At 37.9% G+C, this 20,627-nt stretch overlaps 2 protein-coding genes across 3 annotated transcripts; one reads left to right on the top strand and one right to left on the bottom strand.

Annotated features, from left to right (window-relative positions):
• Positions 1 to 8,132: 8,132 nt before the first annotated feature.
• Positions 8,133 to 16,355, top strand: LOC107823580 (uncharacterized). Its single transcript, XM_075255789.1, has 9 exons — positions 8,133 to 8,482; positions 8,552 to 8,635; positions 10,330 to 10,439; positions 10,605 to 10,655; positions 12,260 to 12,403; positions 12,500 to 12,589; positions 12,902 to 13,008; positions 13,754 to 13,838; positions 15,944 to 16,355. The coding sequence occupies exons 1-9, from the start codon at positions 8,371 to 8,373 to the stop codon at positions 16,040 to 16,042; spliced, it is 882 nt and encodes a 293-aa protein (XP_075111890.1). The 5' UTR covers positions 8,133 to 8,370; the 3' UTR covers positions 16,043 to 16,355.
• On the bottom strand, positions 15,199 to 20,144 carry LOC107823581 (thylakoid lumenal 17.9 kDa protein, chloroplastic). 2 transcript variants are annotated; one of them, XM_016650269.2, is made up of 5 exons: positions 19,790 to 20,144; positions 18,175 to 18,289; positions 18,007 to 18,076; positions 17,587 to 17,776; positions 15,199 to 15,937 (listed from the first exon to the last, which is right to left on the bottom strand). In XM_016650269.2, coding segments are annotated over exons 1-5 (681 nt in total). In that variant the 5' UTR covers positions 20,095 to 20,144; the 3' UTR covers positions 15,199 to 15,936. The 2 variants fall into 2 exon arrangements, with proteins under 2 accessions (XP_016505755.1, XP_016505754.2); XM_016650268.2 differs by lacking the exon at positions 15,199 to 15,937 and having other exon boundaries at positions 17,368 to 17,776.
• Positions 20,145 to 20,627: the final 483 nt, after the last annotated feature.

Genomic DNA, 20,627 nt, shown 5'->3' with positions numbered 1-20,627 from the left:
TAGACTGAAGTGTAGGTATCTCAGCATCTGAATCTTTAACTCTCACAATATGATAAATTCACCCTTTTGCGATCATTTTCCTCTCCTTCAGATAGGAAATAAACCTGCCTCTAGGTGTCGCTGTATTACCTACCCATTCAAGGACTGGCTCACCTGGAAAATAAAATCTAGCTGTCTTTGCTCGACAATCAACTGTGGCATAACAAGCTACCAACCAATCCATGCCCATGATAGCATCGAAATCCAACATCTCTAGTTCAACTAGGCTGGCTGAGGTCTGACGACCACAAACTGATACCGTACAACCTTGGTAAACGCATCTAGTGATAATTGATTTTCCGACCGGTGTAGATACCGCAAAAGGATCACTTAGTATTTCAAGCACTATACCAAATTTCCTCGCGACAAATGGGGTAATACATAATAAGTAGATCTTGGGTCTATCAAGGCATAAACATCGTGAGAACAAATGGTCAACATACCTATCACAACGTCGAGTGAGGACTCTTAGTCTTGTCGACCTGCTAGCGCATAGATACGATTCTGGTTACCACCTGAACTGGACCCTCTACCTCTGCCTCGACATTTACCAGCCGAAGATTGAGACTCGCGCCCTAAAGGATGCACAGACATAGCTGATCATATTGTTGAATTTGCTGGTTGCACCATACTCCCAGAATCTCTATTTGGGCAATCTCACATCTTAATCCCTGGACATCAACATGTATAACAAGCATCAGAACCGGTTCAGCATTAGCCCAAGTGTCCTCGACTATAGATGGCACACCGCAGCGGAAATGGCCCTATCTGCCTCGAACCTCGTTGTCGTTGCAAAACTTGACGCCTGGGAGCTCTCACCTGGTTCTGACTGAGTATAGCAGTCATACATGTAACCCTATAGCTGAGGTGGCGGAGGTCTAGGTGGCCGTTCGAAGTACTGGGGCCTGTAACTACCCTAAGACTGCTCCTGAGACCTGGCAAATCTCATCCTCTTACGCTGCCCTGACTCAGTCCTCTCCATACCTTGCTGTTGATGCCTACCCCTCTCTATATTCTTGGCAAATGCCTAAATCCGGGAGATATCCATACTATCCTATAATGCAACGGTGGCACATGCCTCAGTCAACTTTAGGGCCAACCCTGCTATAAACCTGTGGATCCTATCCCACATAGTAGAAACTATGGATGGTGCATATCTGGCCAATGAGTCAAAACGAAGACTATACTCTCAAACACTCATATTTCCCTACTTGAGGGCTGGAAACTGATCGAGTCAGGCCTGTCGGATCTCTCGCGGTAAGTACTGAAAACAGAGACTATACTCTCGAACACTCATATTTCCCTGCTATGGTTCTAACAATTCTCGTTGGAATTGTTTGGTTGCAATAATTTTATTGAAATCTTGCTGGATGGAGTTTGAACGTAATGTCTATGAAATCAATTCTAGTTTGAAAATGTCTGGAATAGGATTTTGAGGAAGACAATTAAATCTTGTAATATTATGAAACTAAGTATTATAAGGTCTTACACTTACTTACCCGTAAGTGCCTTGTAACTTTAAATGGACACTAAGCCACTATGACTAAGTGTCATAGTCCATAGTAGTGTCTTTCTGCCACGTGGGGGTGGGGTGGGAATTATGAAATTCTTATCCACTTATTAGGTGATTAGGTAATGTCCCCTTACCCGGTAATTAACCAATTACCCGTATGATTAAGAATTATCTCAAATTACCTAAAAATACTATTTATTTTAATATACTTTATACATCATACTATTATGGTCATAAGGTACCTTGTATGGTAATAGTCCATAAATATCGGGTATTATAGCTTGGACCGTGTTTTATCCCAAATCGACAACCTTCAACGAAACTTGTTTTCTTTAGTTCGTGTACCCTTTACCTTTATGGCACTTACCTATTGCTTGTTATAAATAGCATAAATATGCTAACCTCAGGATAATCTCATTCCCGAGTTTATGTAATTAACTGAAAACGAAACTTTAACGTACGAAAAACGTGAGATGTCACATTCTTTACCCCTTAGAAACATTCGTCCTTGAATGTTCAACTCCCCGTGATCTATATAACTTTGGCAGGGTTGCCTTTGTAACAACACTACTACCAACTCTCCCTGTATAAACTTAATAACCCAACGCCACACAGGACCACAATTATGAATAACGACAATGGCCTCACATGACCAACGACAATAACTAACACAAAATTCTATACACGTACTTTATGGTTATGATGTCTCAGTTGGACCCTTCTATGGAGATGGAAATAAGTAGTGATATCTAGACTTCATGTCTTCCTCGGCCTCCCAAGTTATTTCTTCCACATTGTTGTTCCTCCAAAATACTTTCACGGAGGCAACCTCCTTATTCTGTAGCTTGCGGATTTGTTGGTCTAGGATGGCAACCAGAATTTCCTCGTATGACAAATCCTCTGTAACGTCCTTTCTTTCTATAAGTCTCACCTAGCAAGCCACCCCAACCCTACAGCCAAAAAAGGTAAGCGCCTAGCGCGAGCCTTATTTATTAGTTTAGTAAAGTCAAGTTTTGGCTCCCTAAAGACTAAAGAAATGCATAAAAAAGGGGGGACTTATGCAACGGGCTATGCCACCCAAACCAACTGAGGGAAGTCGCATCCGTCCCATCGCAAGCACCTACAATGTCATGATCACATTGGTTTTGATGTACTTCTGTAACATAGATACGTGAAAAACCGGATGGACAGACTCCAACTTCTAGGGCAATTCTAACTCATAAGTTACTTTGTCCACTATCTGAATGATCCTATAAGGCCCAATATATTGTGGGGCTAAGTTTGCCTTTCTTGCCAAACCACATCACACCCTTCATAGGTGACACCTTTAAGAACACCCAGTCATTAACCCTGAACTCTAAATCTCATCGCCGCACGTCAGAATATGACTTCTGACGACTCTGAGCTATCAGCAGTCGCTACCGGATAAGCTTTACTTTTTCTATGGCCTGCTGAACCAGGCCTGGCGCATGTAACCCAGATTCTCCAACATCAAACCACCCTATAGGAGATATGCACCTGTGCCTATACAAAGCCTCATACGGGGATATTTGGATACTGGAGTGATAACTGTTATTATATGTAAACTCGATAAGAGGTAGATGTTCATCCAAACTTCTTTTAAAATCTAGAACACATGATCGTAACATATCCTCGAGCGTCTGAATCATGCGCTTGGCCTGTCCATCAGTGTGTGGATGAAAGGTTGTGCTGAGATTCACTTGAGTCCCTAGATATTTCTGAAATAACCTCCAAAAATGTGTTGTGAATATGTCCCCACAGTCAGATATAATAGATACGGGTACTCTGTGTAGTCGCACTATCTCCTTAATGTATAATTTTGCATAATCCTCTACTATATATATAGATCTAACCGGTAGGAAATGAGATAATTTTGTGAGCCTGTTGGCTATCACCCATATGGAATCAAACTTATGATGGGAACGAGGTAAACCTGCGATAAAGTCCATGTTTATCGCCTCCCATTTCCATGTCGGGATCTCTATAGTCTGCATTAGCCCTCCGAGCTTTTGGTGCTCTATTTTCACTTGCTGGCAAATAGGGCATTGAACAATATACTCAGCAATGTTCTTCTTCATATCGTTCCACCAATACACATCCTTAATGTCATGATACATCTTTGTCGACCCAGGGTGAATGGAATACCATGAATAATGTGCCTCTGACATAATCCTGTCTTGTAGCCCTGCTACATCTGGAACACATAAATGACCCCTGTATCTGAGAACCCCATCTCCTTTGAGTTCTAACAACAGCTTCTTCGATTATGGAACCCGCTTTCTCAATTTGACTAACTCTGGATCCTCGTACTGCCTCTCCTTTACTTCAGCTATGAGAAATGATTTTGCAATATTTTGGAGTACAACTCCTCCATTGCCAGAGTCTACTAACCGAACCCCCAAACAAGCAAATTGATGAATCTCTCTTGTTAATTGTCTTTTCTCGACCTCTACATGTGCTAAGCTACCCATAGATCAACGACTTAAGGCATCTGCTATAACATTAGCTTTCCCTGGATGGTAAAGAATGGTAATATCGTAATCTTTCAATAACTCAAGCCATCGCCTTTGTTGCAAATTCAACTCTTTTTGCTCTAAGATATATTGCAGGCTTTTATGACCTGTGAACACATCAACATGAACACCATAGAAATAATGCCGCCATATCTTAAGTGCATGAACAACCGCAGCTAATTCGAGGTCGTGGGTCAGATAATTTCGCTCATGCTTCTTTAACTGCCTTGAAGCATATGCAATTACTTTCCCATGTTGCATCAGGACACATCTTAACCCGACACCTCAGGCATCACAATACATGGCATAACCATCTGGACCTTCTGGATGTGCTAGAAGTGGCGCTGAGGTCAACCTGTTCTTAAGCTCTTGGAAACTCTACTCACAGGCCTCTATCCACTGAAACTTAGTCGCTTTATGCGTCAGCTTTGTTAATGGTGCTGAAAGAGAAGAAAAACCCTCTACAAACCTCCGGTAGTATCATGCTAAGCCTAGAAAGCTACGAATCTCTATCGGAGTGGTAAGTCTAGGCCAGGATTTCACAGCCTCAATCTTCTAAGTGTCTACCTTTATACCTCCATCGGATACAATGTGCCCCAAGAATACTATAGACTTCAACCAGAACTCACACTTAGCAAACTTAGCATACAATTTATTATCTCTGAGGGTTTGGAGTACCGCTCGCAGGTGGTCCACATGCTCATCCTCTGAACGTGAATAAACTAGAATATCGTCAATAAAGACTATCACGAACAAGTTTAAATATGGCCGAAATAGGCTATTCATCTAGTCCATAAATATGGCAGGCGCATTCATCAACCCGAAAGACATGACAAGGAACTCAAAGTGGCCATATCGAGTCCTGAAGGCTGTCTTGGGAATATCTTTCTCCCGAACTCTGACCTGTTGGTACCCTGACCTCAAATCTATTTTTTAAAAGCATCTAGCTACCTGCAACTGATCAAACAAGTCGTCTATCCTTGGAAGTGGATACTTATTCTTAATAGTTACCTTGTCAGTTGCCTATAATCGATATACATCCTCAGCGAGCCGTCTTTCTTCCGTACAAATAGTACCGGTGCACCCCATGGTAAGGTACTGGGTCTAATGAAACCTTTGTCCAGTAAATCTTTTATCTGCTCCTTGAACTCCTTCAATTCGGCAGGTGCCATTCTATACGGAGGGATGGAAATTGGTTGCATCCCCGGAAGCAAATCGATGCCAAAATCAATCTCTCGCTTTGGAGGAATACCTGGAAGTTCATCTGGAAATACATCTGTGTACTCCTTTACTACTGGAATAGACTAAAGTGTAGGTATCTCAACATCTGCATCTTTAACTCGCACAATATGATAAATGCACCCTTTTGCGATCATTTTCCTCGCCTTCAGATAGGAAATAAACTTGCCTCTAGGTGTCGCTGTATTACCTACCAATTCAAGGACTGGATCACCTGGAAAATGAAATCTAGCTGTCTTTGCGCGACAATCAACTGTGGCATAACAAGCTGCCAACCAATCCATGCCCATGATAGCATCGAAATCCAATATCTCTAGTTCAACTAGGTCGGCTGAGGTCTGATGACCACAAACTGATATCGTACAACCTCGGTAAACGCATCTAGCGATAATTGATTCTCCGAATGGTGTAGATACCGCAAAAGGATCACTTAGTATTTCAAGCACTATACCAAATTTCCTCGTGACAAATGGGGTAATACATGTTAAAGTAGATCCTGGGTCTATCAAGGCATAAACATCGTGAGAACAAATGGTCAACATACCTGTCACAACGTCTGGTGAGGACTCTTAGTCCTGTCGACCTGCTAGCGCATAGATACGATTCTGGTTACCACCTGAACTGGACCCTCTACCTCTGCCTCGACCTCTACCAGCCGAAGATTGAGACTCGTGCCCTGAAGGATGCACAGACATAGCTGATCCTGTTGCTAAATTTGTCGGTTGCGCCATACCCCCAGAATCTCTATTTGGTCAATCTCGCATCATATGCCCTGGATGTCCACATGTATAACAAGCATCGGAACCGGCTCGGCATTGGCCCAAATGTCCAAACTAACAAACCACACAAAATAATCACTTAAAAGATTCTGGGACCTACTAACAGCGACTAGATAACAAAATTTACAGGAAAGTGTATTTTAGAAGCAAGCATGACATGATTGATTAAACAAAAGAACATGAAAACTAAGAGAATCAACAGCGCTTAGCTTTAACATGGCAAATTTGATATGGCAAACTAACATTACGGATTCAATCACTTAGCAGGGGATAGTATGCTGAGCATGAACAACACATTGAGAGAGAGTTAGGGTAAACAGGTCATTTGGGGCTACATGGTAAACATATACAAGATGCACATGCCAAATGAGTTCATAATAGAGCATGGTCCATAATTAGCCTTAAAAGGAGTCTAATTTATGAAGGTCAAATAGAGTCATAGTTAGGGAATGACAATATAACAAACAGACAAGCAAACAATCAATAGAAAACCTAATCGTGATGAGTGTAACACAAAGATCCCCAAGTCCAAAGGTATCATGGTGGGAAGACACATTAACTCCAGACTAACATGTCAAACATGCATTAGGACTATCCAGTTGACCATATAGGGAGAATAAGTTGAATATGATGAGATTCCTCCTAGTAGTCTTAGGCAATCAGTGAGCATAGAGTGATAGCATGACATTAGAGTTTACAAACAACAAAAAGACCTGGTTGGGATGGTATTAGCATATAGGTTCCTCATGAATTGACTCTAAGAAAATAGCATATTGTACATGAAGGACTTGACAGGAAAGTAGTTTATTTGGACAAATTCTGGGCATAAATTAATTCCTCACAAGAATTTAAGGCATAGACTCATAACAAGAAAAAGGTATAAGTAACCAGTTATATATAAACTTAATGATTAGAAATCAATCAGGTTGGACACATATACTGGGCATGCGTTAAAGCTATCAGTGGCAAGAGAACATATTAGGCTAGGCATTTGGACAGTATGGCCACATGAAAGCAAAAAAGCACCGTAAAAATTACATGGTTAAACGACAAAGGAGAAGATGGGCGAATTTTGTAGAAAGTAAGATGGTGAAGCAGAGCAAAATTAATAGCTTGTTTGGATGGTTGTTTACCTATTGTATTGTATCGTATTATTACTTTAAATATAATATTTGTTTTGATTGTTACTTAAATTTTATTGTATCTTATCGTTAAATCCATTGTTACGTAACGACGAAAAGTGTCACTCTATGAAACTACGGATTTTAATGTAGTGCTGTCGTTTCCTTATTTTTTTTCTCTCATCTTGCACGTCCTTATTATTAAATAATCATATTTTATCATTTGCCTTATTTATATAATAATTTTACTCCGTGTCCTATTTTTTTCTTGTAATATTACAAGTTAATTTTTCATATTGTTAGTGCGTGACATCATGAAATGACGGCAAATAATACAAACTTTGTATTTATTAAATAATACAATGCAATACAATACAATACTATACATTATAAAACGACATGTAACAACAATCTAAATAAGTTGTAAGCGGTGGGTGCAAAACTACCTAAATGGTCTTTCTCTTAACTAACATAAATAGCGGTGTGCATAGTTTGGGCAAATCCAAATCGAATTTCGATTATTTTGGATTTTTTGGAACAGAAGTAGATTTAGAATTGTGGCTCAAAAACAAGAAAGTTAGAGGCTGTCCATTCTGAATCCCCAATTTAAAAAATGACAAAACCTTCAAATACAAAGAAAGATGTAAAATTGTTGGATAATCATTTTCTTTTGAAGCATTTGATTGAGTTTCACAAACAACAAAAACTGGAACAACAAACTAATAAGAACCCTGAAACAAAATAATCAGTCACCCATATGAAGGTGAAGAAATAGAACAGTAAAATTAACCTTTCAATCATGTGATTATCTTAGTGGAACAAATATGAAACTGCAAAAAATTCAGCCAAAACCTCAATTTCCTATTAAATTATCACGTTATATTCCAGAAATTGGTATTCAATTTATGAAAGCAAAAAGTACCACAAGGGTTAAGCGACAAAGGAGGAGAAAATGGGCGAATTTCGCACAAAGCAGGAGGCTGAAGCAGGCAAAATTATGGTGGCAGGGATACAACAGGAATTTTACCTAATATAGAAGTACTGCAAATGCCAAATTGCGGCTATGCTATCTGAAGATTATACAAAACCATTTCCCCTACTCTTAAACCCTACTACCAGAAAATCTCGAAAACGACTTGGAAGCCATGCATAGAAGGAACATTAGGTTGCGAAGAGAGTACCTTTACAGGAAAAGCTTAGAAGGGAAGGAGCGTTTGCTCTATGAGAAGAAACGCAAAATCAAAGAAGCTTTGGAGGGTTAGTTTTCACACTCAATAAATGACAAAAATTTTGAACTTTTTTAACCTTCTTTATTAACGATTTCAGAGGGAAAACCGATTCCAACTGAGCTCAGGAATGAAGAGGCTGCTATTCGCAAAGAAATCGACCTTGAAGATGAAAATACTGCTGGTATGTTAATTCCCTTTTTGCTTTTGCCCTTGTTTTGGGATCCTGCTACATGTCTTGGTTATTTGGTATACTTGATTGAATTGGGAATGGAAGATGTCTAGAATAGGAAAAGAAGTGCCATGTTTACTGGAATTTGTTTAAAATGATTGATATAAATAACTTGAAGGCCAAAATATGGATTTGTGGCAAATATTAACACCAAGGGTGTGACTTAATGTACAATGAAGCTGAAATGAATCGTGGGATATAAGGGTTCAAATCCTAGCTGAGTCAATAAAACGTCTCAAACTTCATCCACTTTATGCAATTTTATAACATCTATAGGCTTGGAGAAATAGTGCTTTGTTGATTGAAAATTGTGGAACATTGGTCAGCTTAAGTGACTGAATGCCATGAAGAGGAATTTATTTGGTCTTCTTATGTGATATAAATTTTTATAGTTGTAGAGTATGAAAGGGAAGGTAAGAGAGAAGCAATGAGGAGTGTCATGACAGATGATAGAAGGATATGGAACATAAAATAAACTGGAAATTATTAGATGCCGGAAATGCATGAGAAAGGGGATTACATGCCTTATTCACTTTTACTTCTGCCTATAATTTGTCTTAGTATCAGTAGGTCAAAAAATTAGAGTACCTTCTATGAAAATCAAATTCCCATCATAGAGAAGCTATGTAAATTTTGGCATAGTTCTCCTTTATAAAGTGTAGATCTGTCGTGAAATGCATTATATATTAGATATGATTTGCCTCCTACACTTTGTGCTGTTTGAATGTCTTGGCTTACTTGAAAAGTTGTCCCTAACCTCATTGTTACCCTAAAACACAAGGCCAGGGAAGAGCCAAGGAATTGTGGAAACATTAAACATGAACTATCTCCTTAACAGCTGCACCTTGTGTGGTTAAAGAAGTTCAACATGGCGATCTTTTTCCTTTCTTGAACCCAGTTGATTCCTGCTATGGCTCTTTCTTCATCTTTCTCTATATTCTGCTCCATATCCTTTGCCTATTGTTCCTCACTTAAATGGATCTCATGTTTCAAAATCATATTCTCTGTCCTGTGGTGGATGATCATTTCTTACCTTTTTCTTCAGCTTATAGTATCAGACTTAGAATACCTTTCTCCGCCTTTTGGCTAAAATCAACTATAGGTCATTCTGCTTCATTGCCAAGTTGCCAGAACTTTTTGGTTGTTTTGGCATTCAATGGGCGGTGTCTTCCTATGGTGCAAGTTAATGTCCCTCGGGAACATAGATACATGCTGTTTGCTGTCGTCCGCCGGGGTTATGTGGACCTTATGGAAGAAAGGAGAAGTTCCATGATCTCAATTTTGATTTATCAACCATATAAAATAAATAAATAAAAAAGAAAAGAAAAAAAGGAGTTGTTTTAGGATTTGTTGTAGAGCCAGTCCCTGAATGGAAGTTTCTTTGCTCTAGACAACTGCCTTTTGGTGTTAAAGACTCTGCGATTGGAACCTATAACCTTTACAGTTATTGTTCCTTTAATGCTGTATTTTTTGTCATGCTCTCTCTCTCTCTCTCTCTCTTGCTCTCTCTTTCTTTCTCTTTGTTCTTTTGAGATAAGTATTCCAGATGGAGATGAGGTGGTTTCCAATTACGTTACTTGTTGAGTTGTACGTGCTATGTATTTGCTAGGACTAGTCCTTTATCTTTTTTAATGATGTTGATGCAGTACCTCGATCAACTATTGATGACGAATATGCTAATGCAACTGAAAAAGATCCCAAAATTTTGCTTACCACTTCAAGAAATCCTAGTGCTCCTCTTACTCAGTTTGTCAAGGTTGGTGTACCTATCTAACCTAGTCCCCTAACACCCCCCACCCCCACCCCACCCCCACCTCCCCGGTTTTATCAGTCATTTATTTGATAAATATATTGTTTCAAGGTAATGATTTCTCTTGTTGTCCTTCTCTTTATTTTTTCCCCTGTTGTTGTATGGAGACAGGAATTGAAAATTGTGTTCCCTAATGCTCAGCGGATGAACCGTGGTGGTCAGGTTGGTTTACTATTGTGAAGTCTATTCTTGTTTGATGCTTTAATGCATTATGAGCTAACTAGTGATGGTTTTTGGAGCATTATAGCTTAAGAGTTTCATAATATTTAGAATTGGAGCTATTTTGTCTCTAAGAATAGGACGAGGTGTTCCTTTAGTGTAAATTACAGTTTGGACTTATTGGTATATGTACATATTTGTATCTGCATGGACATGTTCAACCTAATGCTGGGGTTTAGTCAGCTTAATAATCTTTACTGGATGCTTTTCCATCTTGAAACTTGACCTTCTTTAAACTTATTCCATTGTACTTGGGAAGATTTAGTTAGTGATAATGTGTATTTAAGGAAGCTAATTGTTTTTGCACTGTCGCATACTAGTTCAATTTTGATACTGTTCCTCACTTCCTTTAACCTTGGCTCTTTATGTGGTTGGGACTTGGGAATATCATATATGTTACAATAAAATGTAGTATCACTATGATTTTTGAGAAACCTGTTAACATAATCCTTCCTCTTTGGTGGGAAGAAAACAAATCAGAATCTTAAATGCTAGAGTTTTGAGATTGATCTTCTCTCCCTTGTTTTACTTTCCATGTCAGTCCGTTCTTCTACTGAGCATAAAATAGGGAAGATCAGCACCCAAGGGTGTGGCCTAGCAGTAAGAAACGGGCATGAGAGATCAAGGTTCAAATCCCATCAGAGCAGCAAAATACCTTATGTGATTTCTTCCCATTCGTAAGCCCTGGTGGATAGAGTTGGGCATCACCTTGAGCCGATCTTATTCAATGGATTGTGACTTCCTCACTTGAGCGTTCTATCGAATTTCCATTGATGGACTAGTGGACTTATTCGACTCATCTAGTGGATTAGTTGAGGTGCACACAAGCAAGTGGAATACCTCCCTGTTATTTAAAAATAAAGGAACATCAAGATAAAAGGGAAGAAATTGGATCGATCCTCCTACATGCTAGTTTGAACGATGATAATCCTCTCTCTCTCTCTCTCTGTTGTTTATATGTCAATCTCCTGTTATACTTGGCAGAAAATGGGGCATTTTGGAGAACACTTTACAATTGGCATGTTTATTTCACAAGGTTTTACTGATCACAAACAAAATTTACAAGGTTTGGCACTTTGGTTAAGTGTTTCTTGGGACAAGCCAATAGTATAGGCAGCTGGGCAGCTCTCTCTGCTGTCTCTCGAAGACATTATTTTTTTTGTGTTGTTTTATTCTAATAGTCTCTACTCCATTCTATTACATGAAAATAAAAGGTAAGGAATTGAAGTAACCTGTATCAGCTTTGTGTCTTTGCTTCAGAAAAATTGAAGTGGCCCGTATTTTACTCCACTAGGGCAAGGACATATTTCAGTCGCACTTATTAATAGAATATAAAAAGAAGAGAGCACATGGCAATGGATGTCACATATTTTTTTTTGTAAAGAAATTGCTGTGACTCTTCGTCTTCTGGACGTTTCTTTTTCTCAACGGGGAAAATGATTTGGCTTAAGCACTTCATAACTTTTATGTACTTGCATACGTATTTAGTCCTATTTTATACACTTATTATGTGTTTGCATTTTAGTCTCTTTTTCCTCTTTTTGCAGGTTATATCAGAAATAATTGAAACCTGCCGAGCTCATGATTTTACAGATGTAATTTTGGTCCATGAGCATCGTGGTGTGCCTGATGGTATTATCATTAGCCATCTGCCATTTGGTCCAACTGCCTACTTTGGATTGCTCAATGTGGTAAGTGGTCTTACTCTTCCCTTATATAGTTCCAGAAGTCTTATGCTGGCTGTGAAGAGGTGCAGATGATGTCCTCATTCAACCATTTTCATGCAGGTCACGAGACATGATATAAAGGACAAAAAATCTATTGGAACCATGCCTGAGGCGTACCCACATCTTATTTTTGACAAATTTTCAACAAAGGTTATACCTAACATCCTTTTTTGATGAAGAGTAAAACCTATCATTTTTTTCATGCATTTCCAATGGACTTGCTAGGCATATTAACAAAAGAAACAAGAATTCTATGTTATCTCCATATTAAAGTTTATAGCTTCACAGTGGCTCCCAGTTGGTGACATATTGACATCAAGAGTTTTTAATTTGGTCGCTTATGTCTGCAAACAATCCAATCCTAGAAGTTTTAGTAATATATGAATGTCTGGAGTCTTTGTATTCTTAGTGTGGCATCTAATATACTGTTCTATACTAACCAGGAGTACTTTGATCATGCAGCTTGGTGAGAGGACAGTTAACATCCTAAAGCATTTGTTTCCAGTACCCAAGCCTGATACAAAACGTATTATCACATTTGCTAATCAGTCAGACTACATTTCATTCAGGTTAGTTTCTTGTTTGTAGTAGTTAAATTACTTAAAAATTAATGGTGTCATACGAGCAGAATGAAGCTTGTAAAGTGTATCTTTGGCATTGGCTATCCTTAAACAAGTAGATATATATCTGACTTCTGTTTCAATAGATTGCACCCGACCATGTTCTATTATTTTTTCTTTTTGGTAACATTTTATTTCTTTTTCAAAGTCCATCATTTCAAGGATGTCTCTGTTAGTTGTTTCAGTCATTAGATTCTACACTTTTGTTCTGGCAAGCTTAGCATAGTGAATCTTTTAGAAAATCGCTAACCTTTGTTTAGTTCTGTCATGGTGGCGTACATGGATTTGCCTGAAATATTCTAACAAATAGAAAGGTGGCAAGATCCATGATATGCACCATAATTCTGCGTCTCAAAAAGTTAAAATAGACAATACAAATGGATTATGACAAGGCGTATCCTGGTTAAATATCATAACCAGGAATATAACAGTAGCTTTTACCACTTTACTCTCTTGATTGTTTCAAACCACCAACCTCATGGTTGGAGGTGGAGGGTCCTTACCACTAGGCTATCCTTTGTGTTGTCAAAGAACCTTTTATATAGACCTAAGCATTACAGGGAAAAAAAGAGAAGGGCCTTTTCTGATTGGCAGAGAGGATAGTTGAAAAGGAGGTTAAGTTTTGATCATTTACCAAATATACAGCTTCTTCTTTTCCTCCTTGCTTGGTACTAAATTTGATCGAAACATGCAGACATCACATCTATGAAAAGCACGGAGGTCCAAAATCAATTGAGCTGAAAGAGGTTGGTCCTCGATTTGAACTACGGCTTTACCAGGTAACCACAATTCAAATGAGACTTGATTCATCATTCTTGTCCGCATCCGTGTTTATGCATAATTCTGAAACTGTGTTATAGCTTATCTAAGTTTATTAGCAGACCGACATATCTATATAATTTTCCTCGTTGTATTGTGGGGGGGGGGGGGGGGGGTTGTCATAGTTTCAAATCTACATATTCCTTATAGAAAATTTCGGAATGATAAAAAAAGAAAAAAGTGCTGCAGGCTCTCGTATCTGTATCATGATAATGGATGTCAAGTAACTAGACTGTAAGTGGTATTGGACCCTTGTCTCCATGAGTTTATTAATCTGTGATTTCTCTTGTTTGTGAACAACAACAGCAACAAACAAACCCTGTTTAATCGCATGTTGTTTTCGATAGACCATCGGCTCAAGGAACAATAAAAATAAAGCAACAAGCAATAGCAACAGTAATGTAATAGGGTAATGGAAGCGAATGACATGACAAGTAATAAAGAACCAGGAATAAGAGAATACAGATTTAATACTAGTACTACTAATAAGCCTAGGAGAAACTCACAACTACCTGTCAACGTACCACCTTAATCCTCGACCTCCACACCTTCCTATTGTGGGTCATGTCCTCGGTAAGGTGAAGCAATGACATGTCCTGCCTAATCACCTCTTCCCAATACTTCTTTGGCCTACCTTTGCCCTTCCTCGGGCCCGCCATGGTCAACTTCTCACACCTCCTGACCGGGCATCTATGTCTCTCTCTTCACATGCTCGAACCATTGCCAGCCTCATTCCCACAACTTGTACTCCATAGAGGTCACTCCCACCTTGTCCCTAATAACTTTATTCCTAATCTTGTCTTTCCTTGTATGTCTTTACATCCATATCAACATCCCCATTTCAGCTACGTTCATCTTCAAGAAATTGGATTTCTTGACGGGCCAACACTCAGCTCCATACAACATAGTCAGTCTAACCACCACCCAGTAGAACTTGCCCTTAAATCTAGGTGGCACATTCTTATCGCACAAAACCCTCGAACTTAGCCTCCATATCACCCACCCCGCTCCAATATGATGAGTAACATTCTCGTCAATCTCCCCATTGCCTTAGATTATAGACTCAAGATACTTGAAACTATCTATTTCTCTTGTTTGTGAAATTTGTCATATTGTTTAACATCATTGTTTTGGTCTTAAAGATTCCGCTTTTGAAATTGATATTGTGGAGGACGGTTGAAGTTAGGAAAGAACATATCAAACTCCGCGTTTGATATTTCTTTTTTCGCAGTTCTCTGATTTGGTGCCAGATAATAGTAGTAGTTTTTTTTTATGAAGTAAGGTGTTTCATTAAAAAAAAAAAAAAAAAAAAAGGCATCATGCAAATGCATATTTACATAGTTACAGAAGGCCTAGTTACAAAAGACAAAAACAAAAGAGAGAAGCACCCTATACAAAGTGTCAATCTAGGACAAGAGTACTAACAAAGTCCCAAAACTGCAAAAAAGTTCAAGTAGCCATTTTGCCTTGAGAGAGTGATTTGGAATTGAGATGCCATCAAAACATCTTCTATTCTATTTGTCCATAAACACCAAAAAATAGCTGTAGGAATCATCAACCAGATTTTCTTGATGGCCATAAACTTTCCACAAACTCCAACTAATGTGTGCCTGTCTCATATTCTGTGGCATAACCCAGCTCAGGCCAAAAATATGGTAGAACATATTCCATATAGTAGTTAATCTACCTCTAATCTCTGAAAGTTCTATAATTTACATCCAATTTGATTTTATGATTTGATGTAAGATAATAGTAGCGCTTCATACTATTTACATCTTACAGTGTAGTTCAACTTTTGTGTGCCTAACAGTTTCTGATTCTAAATAGATCATTCTCTCCATTTTAAAGTATAACATGGTCGAACATAATGGCCTCATCGAGATGCATGATTTTCTTCCATAGCAAGTTTCCAAGTGCTTGTGTTGTCTCTTTATTGAATGTCAATTACATAATGTACAGCTTTCGTGCTATGTTAGCATCATGTGATATCTTTTGGTTTTGCTGAAAGTCTTGATCAGCGTTCCATCTGTCGTGTCTGATCAAGTTACTTGTTTCCTTTCTGTAGATAAAACTAGGAACAATGGATCAGGATGAAGCTCAAACAGAGTGGGTCATAAGGCCTTACATGAACACATCCAAAAAACAGAAGCTTCTAGGAGACTGAAGCTGCAGAATATAAACTTTGAAGCCCCCGAGCATTAACAGAAGTTGATTTCAAACTTTGGTGGTGGTTGCTGCTAAAATCAATTTTGTTAGCGAGAAAACATCACAGAGCAAGATATGTGTTTGATCATTGAATCGCAGGAGAGCTATATATCTCATCTCAGAGCAATATTTGACGCAATTTATGTAATATCGAGTTGCCTAAACATCTTGATTTAGAAATTGATACTACAATTTTTGATGTTGAAATACCCTTTGATTTTGTAAAGATAACTTGATAAAATTTAATTTTTCATGATAAGTCAGTTCCACGATAACTCCAGGACCAATTGCTATAATATTTTTGGTTGACACAGCTTTGGCCTTTTCATTAAAACTGCAACTACTGCCAGAAATTTTGGTTTCTTTAAGTATTGAGTGTAAGATCACTGGACCACTTCAAAACCATAGTGAATAACTTATAATGTTTTTCCTTTTCTTCTGGAGCAAAGCTTTTACTTGCATGAGCTCCTATAAGGTTGTTATGGAGCTTTCAGATGAGATGATCATACAATTAACAATGAGAGCATAGTAAGTAGAGGTCAATGAATTTTCACGTAGTTGGTTCATTAAAAAAAAAAAAAAGCAAACTCGTATATGTGGTCACACACTTCAACAAGTAATGTCAAATTGTTAGTTTTTAAAATATATCAAAACTTTCACCGCATCTCCTAACTGCCATAAAGTACTTTTCCCAAAAAAAAAAAAAAGAGCTGCAAATCATTAGCTATAACTGTGTAATTGTGTTCCTCTTGATGCTTATTTTTGAGCAATAAGAGGTCAAATAATCACAAAAGAAATTTGAGTTCCAACACCAGAAGCATCCTATGCATTAGGATAGAAAAAGAAACTACTCAATCATTGTTAGGAAATGCTTTTCTGTTATCTTATTAGCTTCATTCAAATGTTAATGTTCTTCACTTCTTATGTTTAGTGAACTTGTAGTCCTTTTCTGCTTCTCGGAATACCTTGTAAGTTTTTCACATAATATCTCATAATTTAGACATATTTTTATAACTCAATTTTTAGATATTTAAATTACTTTCAGTCAAATCCCCGCACCCGTATCCGTAGCTAGATACGTACGCCTAATCTTAAAATTTGGATCATAAAGGATTTAACCTATAGATCCGCACCCGTATCGGATAACTACAACCGAGTCCGAGCAACTTAGCTAGCCACACCCTTGGATGCTAAAGAATAGAAAGAGAAACTAACTCATTGATACAGATGGACTATTGCTCTGCTAGTAGTTCTATACATAACAAAACAATGAAATCATAACACTTAGAAAGAAACTCCTAGATTGTCCAATTTGTTTCCCAGCAGAAGTGGCGTGCCAACCAGGATACATAGCAGAATTTTTTTTTATGAATGATCAGGACAAAAAAACAATTATTTTGATTAAGGCTTACGCTGTGCACAAGTTGCTCTACAAAACTTAGTGCATGTAGCTATTTATATACATCATAATTCTAATCCATTGAGTCAAGACTTGGTGCATACCAGCCCAACTCTTCTGTGATCTTTTTCATTCTTTCTTCTTGTCCTTTTGAATCTCCTAATGCTGTAGTAAATGGGTATATATAAGTCACTTTTGTGGCCATTGCTCTGTAGGCAACTGAATCTCCTTTCACCAAAAATTCTAGAACATCTCTACCAAATCCCCCATCTACCTCAGCCTGCAAATATTTTCCTGCATGCAGTTGTTTCCATCATCAGCAAACAGGAATTTTTCCTTTTCAGTCCTAAATTCTAATTAATCAATGTTCGATGAAATAAATATTCAATATATCTTGATTTCATTTGAACGCTTTGAGATCTTTTTTGCAGTTTCATCTGTATCTATCTAGTCATTTCAGGCATCTATTGCATATCGATTGAGTAAAGTGCAGTGTTTGATGCATCTAGTTTCAGTATGATTACCATCAGGGATATCTTCAATAACTTGAATCTTTGCATTCTTCTGCGTCTTCAAAATGGCGTCCTGCAATTGCTGCAACAGATGAAGAATTTAACAGACAGACAATTGCTTGGTATCAGAACAAAATCGAATCGACAATGGGAAGTCCAGGAAGTCTACATCTTCTTTACCATGATAGCATTGCCAGTAGAATTTTGAGGAATCATCCAGGGGAAGGCAGAAGAAGAAGACTGGGGATTTGTCGATACACACCCCGGATTAACTGAAGGGCAAGGTCTGATTTTTCTGCAATAGCAGGCGACATTATAAACCATAAGCCAATGGAAGAAGTAAACCTTAATTAATTCAGAAGCCTGGCTTTAGATAATTGCCTCAATTGTATATACGCAAGAGAACAGAAGAATGGTACTTTGCAAGCTAAATTAGCAACATTATATCACCAAGTAGGCAAGGAGTGCATCGCATATTTTACTTATGGAGTTAAATTAACACGACGGTTCCTAATACAGTATCTAAAACTACAAAAAATCAGATTCAAATAACATTTGGAATTACCAAATAACACTATAGACATTAAGGGACTAGGTGAATTCCAAAAAATCTATATCATTGTCTATTGAAGTGACTTTGTGACAGTAGCATATTTGAGGATGAGTACATGAGGTACCTGCTACAAACTAGTAGTACCAATACTTGGTAAACATTCTTAGCCGAGGAGGTTCGCAACTAGACTATCTTCCTGCAATCATCATTTATGGATTCTACTCCTTCAACATAACGGAATAATGGATAATGCGTGCATTAAGCTGCGGACAATGACAAAATTTTACCTCTAGCAGTTGACAAAATTAACTTAGTTGTGCCTTCTTATTGAATTGTGGACGACCACATAAAAAAACTTGAACCGTTGGAGGGGACAGATTTCTACAATAGGCATCTCATGTGCTGGCCTACTCTTTTTCTTCGCCCTAGTATGTTGATATTATTTTTGAAGAGGTAATTGTGAGAGTTGCACCATCTCATACCTTATTTTTGATATCATACTGAATCGCAGGACAAACTTATTTAAAAATTTAAACACTTGGCATGACACATTTATTTATTTACTTTAGTCTCTGGCACGTCTCATCACATGCGGGCCAAGCACGTGGAAATTCACGTGAGACTTGAACTCAGAACCTTAGTATATATGCTCTGATATCATGTTGAATTATATGACAACTTTACCTAAAAGGTTTAAACTTTTAGATGAAATGGTCATACAAGGTATCATAGCCAATATTTAGTAAGCATATTCTCACACTTGTAAGTTCATATTCACGTTTACCCGTGAACACCAAAATCCAATTTAAGTTACTAATTGTCCCACATGACTGTGTTATTTTTAAAATGAATTTATAAAGGTGTTGGACCAGTCCATCCTCTGCCTTAAAGTTTTAGGTTAGATGCTTAAAGTCTTACAATGTAAACATGTTTGATCACCAAATTCCATCGATGGCGCAATAGCACCGTGCAACGAGCAAAACGGATCAGCCCATTTTACAGATACCAATTTCTTCGATGATTTGACCAATTAAAGAAACAAAGCATGCATAGCACGAGAGTGAAAAAAATAATTGGACTACTAGTTTAATTACCATAAGTTATACAAAATCCTCCGACTTCACAATGAGAGAGATTTAATGGCCCACTTGACTTTCCTCAAAGGGCGTAACAGATAACAACATAATTATAAACTTGATTAGGATTAGCTAAAATGATAAAATACGGAGTGCAGAAAATTACCCATTTTCGAGTCCGGTAGGCAAGTTCTTGGATTGTGAAAATGGGGTTGTGGGAGCTAGTGAAGAAGATTTGGAGTCGAGAAAGGGTATTGCCGAAGAAGACAGGGGAGCGACCAGCGACACTGCAACTGCCAGAGGGAGTACCTTGGACCAAAAATATGGTACTGTTGCTATGGATTGGTGGTGTTCGACTTTAGTAGCTGCTACATTGAGAGTACAAGAATACTTCTTGGTCGGAGAATTGTGTTTGGCAGCGACTTTGGGAAGCACCGGAAGAAGCTGACCGCTCATTCCCAATGCGGCCATGTTTGTTATTCTTCTATACTATAGTTGCTGCTCTTTCTACACAGGCATTTGTAAATTCTATTTATGGTCCACGGTCTGCCACGTTGGATAATACAAACTTTGATGTCTCTCTTATGTTTTGCTCAACAAATAACTTTTTTCTTTTCATTCGTTTATTCAAAACTAGTAAATCTATACTCGTTTCGTGCGGTTATAATTTTTTTTCCTAACAAAAAGTAGTCATCATTCGCTAGAATTGTTTCTTGTTTTTTGGCATTTTAGGACCATAAAACATGAATTCAGATAATTTTTAAATTTTTGTGTGCGTATGAATTCAGGTTACATATCGAAATCAGTCAATCCACATATTAACAATGTCGTTATCCTAGTATTTATTCAAAATTCATTGACCTAATTATTTTGAATTTGTGTTGCATAAGGTCTCCCGAGCAAAAAATTATTCTCTATCACTTTCTTCATTCTTAAGATTCAAATTTGTGACCTTTAATTAAAAATGGAGGAATTAGATGAGTTCCATCACACTCTTTGATGGT

The sequence above is a fragment of the Nicotiana tabacum genome, chromosome 6, assembly GCF_000715075.1.
Source record: "Nicotiana tabacum cultivar K326 chromosome 6, ASM71507v2, whole genome shotgun sequence".
Classification (NCBI taxonomy): Eukaryota; Viridiplantae; Streptophyta; class Magnoliopsida; order Solanales; family Solanaceae; genus Nicotiana; species Nicotiana tabacum.
The sequence above is the reverse complement of the archived record's forward strand: the minus strand, read 5'-3'. Positions and strand labels throughout refer to the sequence as shown.